This window comes from Carassius carassius, chromosome 50, assembly GCF_963082965.1.
Source record: "Carassius carassius chromosome 50, fCarCar2.1, whole genome shotgun sequence".
Taxonomy (NCBI): Eukaryota; Metazoa; Chordata; class Actinopteri; order Cypriniformes; family Cyprinidae; genus Carassius; species Carassius carassius.
The window spans coordinates 18,504,683-18,518,960 of record NC_081804.1 but is presented as its reverse complement, the minus strand read 5'-3'; the positions used below and the strand labels follow the sequence as shown (position 1 = coordinate 18,518,960).

Below are 14,278 nucleotides of genomic sequence, written 5' to 3'. Positions count from 1 at the left end.
GTGTGTAGTGTAACTTCAATATCTTATTGTTTACAATTTAGCAATGGATTACTCATAATTTAATTTCCATACAATTAACACAGATTTCATAGACTTCATTATCAATTATGGATTTTGAAATATTTGCATTTGTCAGTCTGATTACTAGCACTAATGTGGGATTCCATCAAAAAGTGCAAGAAGATTTCATAATCTTCTGTTGTTTCTACGACAGTGATGCTATTTACCATTAGCAGTTTGTCCATTGAGCTCCCGTGATGCTAACAGTAGCAGTAACTTTTATGTTATTTCTAGTGAAAACTAAACATAAAACATTTGCATAAACGGTTTTAGATATATTTTTGATAAATGATGGCTTTCTCCTATGTTCGCATGGCTTCATATCATGAATAAATACTATAAAATAATAAAGCTAACGCAAGTGTTTGCAATTTTGGTTGTCTACCTTACATCAGTTTCTGTATAATCCAGACATATCAATGCAGAGCTACATACTGTACGAGATGTAACAAAAATAAATGTTTCCCTTGACTATATAAGATAACTTTTCACACTAACTGCATTTTCACATGGGTCCCTTTTCAAAACAGTAAAGGTTCGGTTGCATTAACTGTTGCTCAATAAAATCATCGTTTCAGTCAAAATCATCTAGAACAGAAACATGCTTAGTTTGAAAGTGAGTTCTGTGTGAGCGGAGCCTCGTTCTACACTATTGGCAGTAGACAATGGACCTTTTTTAAAAAGTCCTAAACAGTAATGTTACATGACAAGAAGTGATGCGCACACAGTGAGGCTGATCAGTTGTTGATCAGTGTTTCTCTCATTTTGCTGGTGATCTTGTCTCGTAGCTCACAGTGTCTGATCAGATCTCGGCTCTCCAGAGGAAGTGAGCTGCTCCACACCGTCAGCACTGAATCCTCAGCTGGGACTATCACAAACACATTTGAAGGGCTCATATCATGCAGAAGCAAATGTTGCTTCGTTCTTTTGATATAAAATGATCTTCATGCAAAGAATGAGCTGTATGATTCTAAAGGTCAGAGGAAGAGTGTCTTTGCCACACAATTTGATACTAAAATTACAAGTGGACTTGAACAATTGAACTAAATTAATTCATCAGATAATTAGAATAATGAAAATGAAATAATATTTCAAACTAAAAAAATAATAGTTGTTTTAACTTCTTCGAAATTTAATCTATATTTACATTTAATCATTTCGCAGAGGCTTTTATCCAAAGCGACTTCCAAATGAGAACAATAGAAGAAGTCAGATCAACAAGAGAACAACAACAGTATACAAGTGCCATGACAAGTCTCAGTTATATGTATCTGTCATGTTCTTACCTTGTGTTTTAATTTGGTCTTGTGCCATTCGTTGCCGTCTACCCAATACTAGAATAACATTCTTTCGGTTTAGTGTGTCTGCAAAAGAATATTAAGCAATTATATTTAAATATTTAATAATATAAAAAAATAAGCAATCAATATTTCTTTATGTAATGAGTTAAAACAATTGTAACACAATGTAGTACAAACAAAACCCACAAAACTTTTATATATCCCTTGTGAAAATAAGTCCACTTTAGCATACTTAAAATATATATATATATACACGTTAATTGCAATTTTATGAAAATGTATTATTGCGTTAATTTATATCAAATGTATAGAAGCCCGTTTCCGAAATTCAATTAAAAAAAAATTGTCTCACAATTTTGACTTTTGTTCTCAGAATTGTCCGATTTTTGAGATATAAACTCGCAATTCTGAGAGAGAAAAAAAAAAAGTTTAAATTTCGAGATTTAAACTTGCAATTCTGGGAAAAATTCAGATTTGTGAGAATATATCTCGCAGTTCTGGCTTTATTTCTCAGAATTGTGACTTTATGTCTCACAATTATAACTAACGAGTTTATTTCTCACAATTCTGAGAAACAAGTCAGAATTGCGAGATTGTAGACTTGCAATTGTGAGGAAAAAAAAGAATTGTTAGCTGCACTTCAGAATGTTTTTTGACCCACAGTAGGACTTGTTTTTTAAAATATGGCAATCTATCAAAACAATGTAGTACATTTAAAAAAAAAAATTAATAATATTGAACACACTGCAGTTCAAATTATAATCAATTATTTTATATGTGCTTAAGTATGTTAGTCAACACATCAAAATAAGTGTACGTCTGCAAAGCACAACAGAGGATTATTAAAACATAATTATTTATAAAGTACTGGTAAAAATTAACATTTTTCATTTGACAAGTGTGTTAAGAAACATAGCCATGAACGTGTATAGTCATGATGACATAGTCTTTTTTTTTTTCTTTAAAAAGATGTTAAACTATGTGATGAGAGGGGCGGGACCGAAAGCCGTGGGAACTAATGAAAATGCGCGACACCTGCTCCGCTCACCGGTCTCGAGTCCCATGGAGAAGCTCCGGAAGGATAAAAGGAGGAGTGTCGACAGTGTTGGATGAGAAAGGAGCACGTCTGGATTTTATTTTGTGATTTGGTTCTGGGGCTGTCGTGCTCTTTTGTGTTTATTTTATTAATAAAGTTGTATTTACATGTTTGCTGGCTCCCGCCTCCTTCCTCCCGTGACTATGAACTGTGTTACAAGCTATAAACCAAGATCCTATCACATTTTTGTGTAATTAGATTAAAGAGGGACAGGAAACAGGAAATGTACCTAACAGCACAGAGCCCATGCAGCATAAGGAGTGGCAGTGAGGGCTGATGGTCTGAAGTAGCTGACAGCTGGAGACTTCCACCAAGAGGATGTGTCCTGCTTTGGTCCCAATCCACAGAGTACCACTGTGCTGGACCAACAGAGCTTTAACAATCGCCGAAGATGACACCATTTGTCTAGACTGGTCCTCACTCTGGGCTTTGAGCTTTTTGGCGGTACTTAATCTGTTGTGGACACATAAATCGAAATGGGTTAGGAAGTTAGGGCCAACATGTGGTCAACTGAAACTTAGTATTGTCTGAAATGTGAAGATTCTCTGATTTCATAAAACATACAGAGTACAAAAATTGAGGAACTGCTGCTTCTAAATTATAAAAATTGAATCTTGCCACAAATGTGACATTTCATAAAGAATGTTCATTGTTATTTCAGTCAAACTCCCATAACAACTGAACTTCAGATGTGCTTCATATGATCAGTGTCACTGCATGTTGACATGAGGCAAATCCGAGACCTTTCATGAAGTCTGGTGGACATCCGACATAATCAGATGGTTATTTCTGAACCAACAACATTTAAAGTTTTGTTTTAGCACAATGGTTGATTGACAGGCAAGTCAGCTTTCTTTCACTGATGTCCAGGACACACCAGATTAGTGTTAACACTACACATAGTGTGAGTGATCCTGCCACAAAACATTTTGGACACTACTTGTATTTAGTGGTGACAACTTCTGATCAGACAATCTGAAATGGATGTTAAAGGAACACTCCACCGTTTTTTTAAATAGGGCTTATTCACATTATTTCCTACATTTAGATAGGTGGGCAAATGCATTTTTGCGTCAGTGCATGCATTGTTTTAGTTTGACTGGGTCGGCGTTAGCTTAGCTTAGCACAATGAATGGAATCCTTTGTTGCCAGCTAGCATGGCCTGAGTAAAAGTGATCAAAAAAATTTAAAAAACCCACCTAATTACTTCTTGTGGCCTGCGTATTCACAACGAGTACAAATAGCGATCCAGATTAACACTAGGCGATTTCCTAGGCAGATATTGACTTGGGACTATATTATGGGGAAGCACAGGCGAAGCACTGCTACTTCGGCGCAGAGATATCACGCAACACATGAAATCCCACGACTTCCGTCAACATACCGGCGTGAATAGTAGCTGCCTGGCTATTTTCCTTACAGTACACGAATGGCGATGAACATGGCTGATTTTGAGAGAGACGAAGAGGGTGACTTCTCAGACAGTCAAGAACCAGAACCATACCTATTTGAACCAGAGTTTACAGAAGATGAGCTGCGTGCTTTGGAAATAGAACGAAAGGAGAAGGAGGTTGCGATCGCTCAACAGCCTGAGGACGTGAGGATGAGAGCCAATATGAACTGGTGGTGTGAATGTGGGGGAATATGCCAATCTATGCCGACGGAAATAGAGTGTCTGTGCTGTAGAGAGTAGGACATGTTTTTGCCATTGATGACCAGGCTCAACACGTCAGATCAAGATGAGCGTGGCCGAAGTTGTGTCACATCTACAGAGGATTTCACGGCGCTGATCCATTCTGCAGTACTCGATTTTTTTTTCCGGTGTGACAAAGTGAACTGGAAAAAACGCCCCTCGCCGAATGGACCAAATGGACAGCTGTCCACAGAGTAAGTGATTATTTTAAACATGACGCATGTATAGATCGACCCATATTATAGCTGTAGCTATAGCCTAGTGTTAATCTGGATCGCTATTTGTACTCGTTGTGAATACGCAGGCCACAAGAAGTAATTAGGTGGGTTTTTTAAATTTTTTTTGATCACTTTTACTCAGGCCATGCTAGCTGGCAACAAAGGATTCCATTCATTGTGCTAAGCTAAGCTAACGCCGACCCAGTCAAACTAAAACAATACATGCACTGACACAAAAATGCATTTGCCCGCCTATCTAAATGTAGGAAATAATGTGAATAAGCCCTATTTAAAAAAAAACGGTGGAGTGTTCCTTTAATAACAGGTGTAAATAGAGTCAAACGTGTTTGAGTGTGTCGTTTATGTGTGTAACACTTCACCCAAGTATCTGTGCGCAGTCAATGAGGTTCACCATCCTCTCAGTCTTCTTATCCCAGACCTCCACAGTGTGGCCGCCCCTTTTACTTACATATACATGTTTGTCCACCGCTAACCGTGATATACAAGGATCACTGCTGATTCGATCCTGTTGCCTAAACAAACAAATAAACATTTATAAAGGGGTCATATGATATGATTTAAAATGTCCTTTCTCTTTGGAGTGTTGACGCTGTGTTTCGTTGTGAAAGTGAACTACTTTGTTAGGCCTTCCAAAAGAGGACACGACTAGAAATCAGTGGTTAAGTTGTATTTACAACTGTTCCAGAACAGTTAGACCCAAATATTCAGATGTGTGCAATGCATTTTATGGAGGACTGATTCCGGATTGTGTAAAAGACAGTATAAGTCATTATAACAAGTAATTATGTCCCCACTGGATGCAACAAATGCTTCTTCTGTAATTTTATTGGTTTTATCTTATTGTGCCAGGAGTTGGCATCACAGTATGGTGAGGGGCGTAACATTTCCATCACATGCTTGAGGCATTTTTGAGGCATTTTTTGATTGCGTTTTCCACAAGAATACCTAAACCTAATGGTCATTTGTTTTACACTGATAGATGCTTTTCGTTAGCAGGGTTAGCATTACTCACGGGAACAGCTGTTTGGGTCTGGTGTCTATGCTCCTGAAGATGTCATATTCCACTGTGAGCGAGATCACCCTGCTGCCACAGGCCGCCCACAGACCTCTGCGGTCCTGAGGGTGACTGGACGGACCGAGACACATCACAGGAGTGTTCACATCACCAACCTGCAGTCTTTTCACTGGACCACCATTCTTCACCTACACATAAAAACATAAAACTAGTTTAATATATGTTCAATATACATTTATTTCTGTGTTGGAAAAGCTGAGCATTACTTCAGTGCCATATGATACTTTGGAAATCATTTTAATATGCTTATGTGCTCAAGAAACATTTCAAGGTTGAAAACAGTTGTAATGCTTAATATATATGTATATGAGAGAGAGAGAGAGAGAGAGAGAGAGAGAGAGAGAGACACTTTGACTTTATCCATCAAGCGCATGTCATATTGGTTTTTGAAAAATATCTCTTTTGCAGTTTATAATGTAGCTATCCTTAAATGGAAACACTCTGCAAAGTTGTTCATCAAAGAAGTGCATGATAAATAAAGATATTGTCTCTCAAAAGATTCAGATTCACCTTAACGAGCTGTCATATTTTCGAATCTTTTGCCTGTTACCGGTGTACGTCACTGGGTAACACATTTGCATAATCCCCGCCTGCCCGTGAAATACAAACAGAGTCTGACCTGCCCACAATCACTTCTGCTATTAGTGTGCTTATGGTGATCATGTTAAGAAGACACTGTGTTCAAGGTTACCACAGAAATATAATTCAAACCTTTTGTTGTGTGCATGTCATATTGCCAAGGACTGCTTCTCTAATCTTGGCTTTAATCTTAGTTGGCTTCTATTCTTAATTGGACTAACAAGCTCTCCGAACCATAACCTGTATGTATTGTATGATTGATACGTTGTGTACATTTTCAATTGAGTGCTCATATGTGATGTCATTTTTTGCTAATATGTGATGTTTACCTAATGCAGCTTTAGGTTTCCAGGTCTCCAGGTTTCCAGGCAGGGGACCAAAAAGCTGCGCTGGAACACACCACACATACTACAGCCGACGGCAAACACGTGCGAGGAGAGGAACGAGCTGTTCATATCAGCAGCTATTAACAGTATATATTCCTCATTCAAAAGGAGAAACCAAAACAAAGATATACAAAATGTAAACAAAGCATCGCTTGCTATCAGTAACGTTTATACCTAACAAACTAGCCCAACTGTCGCTCGCTATCGGCCCAACGGTTGCAAACAGCCGATCGACGGCTTGGTGTGTCCCGGGCTTTACTGAAGTAGTTCTGATAATTCGCTGTGAACCTACTATTTTCTAACAATGTGTCGATTAATTAAGACTGACTTTGGACTTATTACTTCGTTTAATAATAAAGAATGAAGTGTAGCACACATAGTAAAACTGCTGTTTATTGTGCTGCAGCGGCAGTTGTAGGGTTAATGCGGGAGAGACGAGCGAGTTCGTTAAGGATGCTGCGACTGTGATAAAGCTGTTCTGCATTCTGATTAAAAGTTAAGACCGAGTGTCTTTTGTCTGTCGTTCTTCAAACATTACAGTAGACATGTTTTGGTTTACAAACTATCCTTTCATCAGTTAGTCAGGTTAGCACTCGGCTAACTTATCTACCAAGTGTTCACAGTTTAGCAGCTAAACTTTAGCTGTGTGCACGATTCGCTTACATAAGTGTTTTTGTATTTTATTGTATTATTATAAGAACGGATTGGAGCACTATATTGTTTGATGTAAAGGTGCTTTGTCAATGGTAGCACTCGGTAACTGGCTCAATGACTCCTCTCTGTGCCAATCACAACAGGATTGGCCAGCTGACCAATCAAAGCAGAGTAGGCTTATGGAAAAAGGAGTGGTTTGCTCCAAATTTGCTTGGAACAAATAATTTCTTAATCACTGGCAAATTACTCCAATATTAAATGTATATTCTGAGAAAATTACAATGTTTTCTGACCTTAGATGCATTTAAACCTGTTGTAGGGCACTCCAACACAATATTAGGGCACTTTAAAATACCATATGACCTGCTCTTTAATAATTCAGTAAAAACATAAGAGACCTATATTTATAAATAAAAATATTCAAACATACATATACACAAAATAATAATAATGAAAAAAGGACGGGAAGAGAAAGAGAGAGAAAGATGAAAATAATGTTCAAATCAACAGCATATTGAGGTGGGAAATGGGTAAGGTTAGGGACAGGGCTGGTGGTATGGGTAGGTTTAAGGGTGGGTTAAGGTGTAAGGGATGAGTCAACAGTGTAATTATATATGTAGTTACAGAAATTGTAATTACAAATATAGTTACATGGAGATATTTTTCAAATATACTACGTAAAATGTAAAAACAGACTAATATCAGCATAGATGCCATTCTTCTAATGATGTAGCAAGTACATCAGGTGTTATGGGAAGTGTTCCCGGTTCCGGTTTACCTAATTAAAAGGATAGTTCACTTTCAAATAAAATTTTGTTTGGCAGTAGTGTCCATATTGATATTTTTAGGTCAAACCATTCTTGTCTGTGACTTATATAATGCAGGTCTATGGTCACCACCTCAAAGAGCATGCACAGAGGAGTCCAAATTAAACAATTCCCCATCGTAAGTACACATTGATGACCTAAGACAAGAAACGAGCGGTTTGTGTAAGAAAACGAACAGTATTTATATCGTTTTTACCTCTTGTACACAACCACGTCCAACTGATCTGAGGGCGCACGTGCTTCCTAGTGTGTGATGTCTGCGTGCTCTGGCTTAGTCTGCGCAAGCGCCGGAAAGCCCCGGAAGTGATCTCTCACGCGTGTACGTCACTCATTGTTAACACAGAAATTTCGGAAGCGTTACCGTTCACTGTGAAGATCTAAACATATTTAGACGTACAGGAAATCGCAATGGAAGACGATTTCGATAGATCAACAGACAACATTAAATTTTTTTCACAACCATATTTATTTGAACCAGAATACACAGATCAAGTACTCAGAGCGATGGAGGAACCATCCGCTGCAGCAGCACGTCTTCAGGCCTCAGAGAGACAGAGATCTCTTCAAAATTGGTGGTGTTTTAGTAGCAAGTGTTGCGAGATGCCAACAGAAGTGGAGAGAATATATTGTCATGAATGGAACAACTACAAAACAATGACGAGGACATTGACAGTATCGCATCACACACCTGCCTGACTGGAGATCCTGAGTTTTCTCAGCTGTTGAGCCGCAGCGTTTTGCACGTTGTGTTTAGTTTGCCACGTATAATCTGGAGGCGACATCCAATGCCAGAGGGACCCAATGGCATGGTGTCAATAGAGTGAGTAATGTGTTGTATTTTTATTATAATCGCAACGATTATAGGGTGAATTATAAACAAATTAATTAATTACAATTACTGCATTATATTTCAGACAGTGCAGATTGGTGGCGTATCGTGTGGTAAACAGTTAACAATGAGTGACGTACACGTGCGAAAGATCACTTCTGGTGCTTGCGCAGACTAAGCCAGAATGTGCGCCCACTTCACACTAGGAAGCATGCGCGCCCTCAGATCAGTTGGACGTGGTTGTGTACAAGTAGTAAAAACAATATAAATACTGTTCGTTTTCTCACACAAACTGCTCGTTTCGTGTCTTAGGTCATCAATGTGTACTTACGATGGGGAATTGTGTAATTTGGACTTCTCTGTGCATGCTCGTTGAGGTGGTGACCATAGACTAGAGGTCGAACAATATTGGATTTTGCCGATACCGATAGCTAGATTGGACCACACTGGCCGATACCGATTAATTAACCGATAATTTTTAAAATGGATACTAAAAAAATTTAAAATAAAATAAATAAAATAGTGCTTTATTTACAAAAAAAGTAGTAGTAATAATAATAACAATAATAGTAAATGTTGAAATTACCACACTCTAATAGGGCCCTTTGAAATCTGTTTAATTTTTTCCTAAATTCCATTTTATGTATTTCCAAATTCTGTTATTTAATTTGCTGGATTCTGTTTTTTCCATTTTGATGTTACTCCACTCCTTTTTAATAGTTAAATTAAATTGTATTAATCATAAAGTAAGTCTAATTAAATAAAATCGTGAAACTTACACATTTTCAAATAAGTTTAATAAAAGTTTAACAAAAGTAGGGCCCTATGAAATGTTTTATTGTTTTTCACCATATTTTTTTTTTATTGTTACCAAATTCTGTTTTAGCATGTCTAATTATTTGAATGCATGAAACAACTTTATTTATTTTTTCTTAAAGAAGCCTTATGATTTTTCCCCTCAAAAATTCTGTGTTTATTTAAATTTTTATTTTTATCAAATCAAGGCATGAAACATTAATTTTATCTTTTAATTACTTAAAATTAATCATCCAAATTAAACTTTTTTTTTTGGCAAACAATGGGGATTTACTATTAAAATTTAAACATGGAAGAAATGTTGTGTGATTATTCCTTAAAAAATATTTCATTTTAGTAGTAGTAGTAGTAGACTATGTACATTATACTGAACAACAGACTTCAAAACCGGACTTTAATTTTGACGGGTTGCAAAATAAATGAATACCTTTACATGTGATATGATGCTTTTGCTCAAATCAAACGGTCAGATGCTCACGACGTGACTCTCAGAGCAGTTCTGGAGATGTTCTTCATGTGTTTTCGTCCTCATTTAATGGATTCCGCGATTCCGGTCGCATTTTCTGCATCGCGGAAATCATAGGGCCCTACAATTATCCCAGAACAATGTTTACTCTGATACTTGAACTGCTTCTGTTATTGAACAATCAAGTGATTATCTAATAAAAGAGCAGCACTGAGTCTAGGAGAACTCACCGGTATCATACACACACAGGGAGCATCACATTCAACTCGAGCAGCGCTCTATATCAGTTTATTTATTCATCAAACGGACACAAGTTGACTTCAAGAATCAACAATGAGGCAAAGATAAGTTCGTGTTTAAAAAACGGAGCAAACGGAAAGAGCGCTTAGAGCGACAGAAAGACAAAAGTTTCGATGGAAATGCTCAATATGGAATTACTTAAGTACATTAACAATGATTCGGGGCGAATATAATGTAATTTAATGGAAAACTATGTGAATGGCGCTGTGAGGCGCTGGAGAATATTCTTGCTGAAGTGTCTCTCTCTGTTCAACGTGCAGCGTCACGTGTCTAAACACACAGCACGTGCTGTCACGGATTTCAACCACTAGAGGCAGCTCTCGCACTGTATCATGAAAACAGAGCCTTCTCAGCTGCTCCAGCAACAGAAGCAACCCAGAAAACTATCAGCCATTCCAGTAAGGGACGAAACGCGGAAAACTATCGGCATGGATTTTGCTGATAACCGATTGTTCCAGCAATCAACTATCGGTGCCAATTAATCAGCAAAACCGATAAATCGTTAGACCTCTAGCATAGACCTCCATTATATGAGTCACAGACAAGAACGGTTTGATCTAAAAATATAAAAATGGGAACTACTGCGGAAACAAAGACACTTACTGTACATCTTGGATGCCCTTGAAGTAAGCTAAAACATACCAAAATTTAATTTGAAAGTGAACTATCCCTTTAATGCAGCCTAAAAATTCTTAAAATAACGGATTTGGATATTAGAAGCATATTAGTGTGTTATGTGTAAGCCAGGTTAAAGAGATGGGTTTTTAATCTTTAAACTGCAAGAGTGTGTCTGCCTCCCGAACAATGTTAGGTAGGTTATTCCAGAGTTTAGGCACCAAATAGGAAAAGGATCTGCCGCCCGCAGTTGATTTTGATATTTTAGGTATTATCAAATTGCCTGAGTTTTGAGAAAGCAGTGGATGTGGAGGATTATAATATAACAAGAGCTCGTTCAAATACTGAGGTGCTAAACCATTCAGGGCTTTATAAGTAATAAGCAAGATTTGAAAATCTACAAGATGTTTGATAGGGAGCCAGTGCAGTGTTGACAGGACCAGGCTAATATGGTCATACTTCCTGGTTCTAGTAAGAACTCTTGCTGCTGCATTTTGGACTAGCTGTAGTTTGTTTACTAAGCATGCAGAACAACCACCCAATAAAGCATTACAATAATTTAACCTTGAGGTCATAAATGCATGGATTAACATTTCTGCATTTGACATTGAGAGCATAGGCCGTAATTTAGATATATTTTTGAGATGGAAAAATGCAGTTTTACAAATGCTTAAAACGTGGTTTTCTAAGGAAAGATTGCGATCAAATAGCACACCTAGGTTCCTAACTGATGACGAAGAATTGACAGAGCAACCATCAAGGTCCTATAATTAACACCTCTGTTTTTTCAGAATTTAGCAGTAAGAAATTACTCGTCCAGTTTTTTATATCGACTATGCAATCCATTAGTTTTTTAAATTGGTGTGTTTCACCGGGCCGCGAAGAAATATAGAGCTGAGTATCATCAGCATTACAGTGAAAGCTAACACCATGTTTCTTAACGATATCTCCCAAGGGTAAAATATAAAGTGTGAAGAGTAACGGCCCTAGTACTGAGCCTTGAGGTACTCCATACTGCACTTGTGATCGATATGTTACATCTACATTCACTGCTACGAACTGATGGCGGTCATATAAGTACAATTTAAACCATGCTAATGCACTTCCACTGATGCCAACAAAGTGTTCAAGTCTATGCAAAAGAATGTTGTGGACAATTGTGTCGAACGCAGCACTAAGTTCCAATAAAACTAGTAGAGAGATACACCCACGATCAGATGATAAGAGCAGATCATTTGTAACTCTAAGGAGAGCAGTCTCAGTACTATGATACGGTCTAAATCCTGACTGGAAATCCTCACAGATACCATTTTACCACTTTTACATAGTAGTTAAAGCCACTTAATATAAAGTGGGACCAAAATTTTGAAACGGTGGTGTATACAATCAATTAAAGTGCTTAACAATTATAGTTCAGAATTCATTGTCAATTAAAAAAAAAAAAAAACATAAAACGATAAATAATCATTAAAAAAAACTATACCTTCAAGACTGAATCTTCATAAATGACCAGTGATCCATCTGCTGTCCCGACCAAAAGGTAATTCTTTAAGTATCTGAAAAATGTTAACATCATTCTCTCATTTAAAGAGATTTTTACTTTTTAACACTTATTATTCAGAAATTTAGATCTAATCACCTGTGATGAAGGTCAGTGTGAAAGTAGAGTGATGTCACGGAGTCCTTCACACTCTTCAGACAGTGCAGAACCTCAGCGTTTATTGTGTCCATGATAAAGAGTGAACCTGACTGTGTCCCAGCAACTAACCAGTCACTGCATGACCCTGGAGCTCTGATGATTACCATGCAGAGGATAGGACTGCTGTCAATCTCCTAAAATAGGGCAGGAACACTGTTAACTGGACTGTTAAATTGACAGCAGTCAATTAGTTAATTCTTCAAGGATTGTGGGTGTGTTTGACATTTAACTGAAAACTATTATATGCAGAAAACTGAAATGAGGATCATATAATCATATCTATTTAAATGAAATACCATTTAACAAGAAACAGTGTGTATACAGTAAAATTCATACCTGGCTCAAGCTTCCTCCTGTCTCCAGTTGCAGTGATGTCACACAGCCTAATTTCTGGCTGCAACTGCCACCTCCAATCCACACACGGATATTTTTACCTCCGTCTGCACCTCCATCGGCACTGGAGACAGTGAAACACTCACCTGGCAAACTCATCACAGTCAGCTCTCGCATCAGACAAAGCATCTCTACAGAATTCAGACGATCAAACACCTAAAACATAAACAGACATATTGATTTACTCAAATGTCTTCACAGAAGTTCAGAAGTGATTCTTTCTTACAATCAGTTGTAATCAGTCTAACCTGAGCAGATGTAGGCCTGTCCTGTGGGTTTTCTCTCAAACAGTCCTTCATCAAAGACTCAAACCCAGGCCACGGAGAACATCCATAATTTTTAACTGGATCTATACAATGGAGAGAGTCATAAATACTATTATACATAAAACATTTAATAAAATTAAATGTAATAAAATATCAATAATATATATTAATAAATTATTATTTTGTAAATCTTACATTTAAATTGATATTTGTAATTAATATAATAATATACTATAATAATTAACAATATATATATAAGTGCTGGGCAATTTTTTTTTATCGCGATTAATCTCATTATTGTCTGCGATTAATCACAAGTAATCGTATTATGCACAAAACTAAAAATGCATTCAAAAGTAGTGTATTGTGCACTTTTTTCATTTAAAAGTAGGTCTACTGCTATACAGTATGAACAAAAGTATAATAACATTTGGTTTGCAAGCACTTTAAACAAATAAGGTGCTTTTTACAGCAGTGTTCCTTTTACACAGTAGCAGTTAAAATATTTATTGTAGCTTAAATCTCAACATATAACATTAATGTAATTCAATTAAATATAAAACAAGCAATTTGTCACTGCAAGGACATTAACATTTTTATAGAAAATATTTTATAGTTTGTTACTGAAAAATAAATTATGCTCAGAGTCCAGAGCCTCAATCATAACATTATATCAGGCTCCTTCCTATTAGAGACCTGCATGATCGCGGGACCCATCGCAGCATGTTCAGCGTGGGACAACACTGGATGGGCGGGTAGAGACTCGTGTTTGCGGGATGCGGCAGAATAATTAGAACTATATAAAGATCAGTGAGTGTGAGCGCTAACCGATCTTCTTATATGTGCTGCATGACTGCGTTAACGCGCAATAAAATAATTGTCTGCGTTAACCAATTATTGCGTTAACACGATAATAATGCGTTAACTTGCCCAGCCTTCAAAATGGTCTCTCAGTTTGGTTCACTAGGCTACACAATCATGGGG

At 37.2% G+C, this 14,278-nt stretch overlaps 1 protein-coding gene across 1 annotated transcript in view; it reads right to left on the bottom strand.

Annotated features, from left to right (window-relative positions):
- Positions 1–652: 652 nt before the first annotated feature.
- Positions 653–14,278, bottom strand: part of lrrk2 (leucine-rich repeat kinase 2) — a 53,250-nt gene continuing 39,624 nt past the window's right edge. Inside the window, exons 43-52 of the mRNA XM_059546312.1 lie at positions 13,277–13,377; positions 12,972–13,184; positions 12,576–12,769; positions 12,420–12,492; positions 5,402–5,592; positions 4,749–4,901; positions 2,687–2,910; positions 1,347–1,424; positions 750–928; positions 653–707 (exon numbers count right to left, since the gene is read on the bottom strand). Coding sequence (XP_059402295.1) covers positions 798–928; positions 1,347–1,424; positions 2,687–2,910; positions 4,749–4,901; positions 5,402–5,592; positions 12,420–12,492; positions 12,576–12,769; positions 12,972–13,184; positions 13,277–13,377 — 1,358 coding nt within the window. The 3' untranslated portion in view covers positions 653–707; positions 750–797. The remainder of the gene's footprint in view (positions 708–749; positions 929–1,346; positions 1,425–2,686; positions 2,911–4,748; positions 4,902–5,401; positions 5,593–12,419; positions 12,493–12,575; positions 12,770–12,971; positions 13,185–13,276; positions 13,378–14,278) is intronic.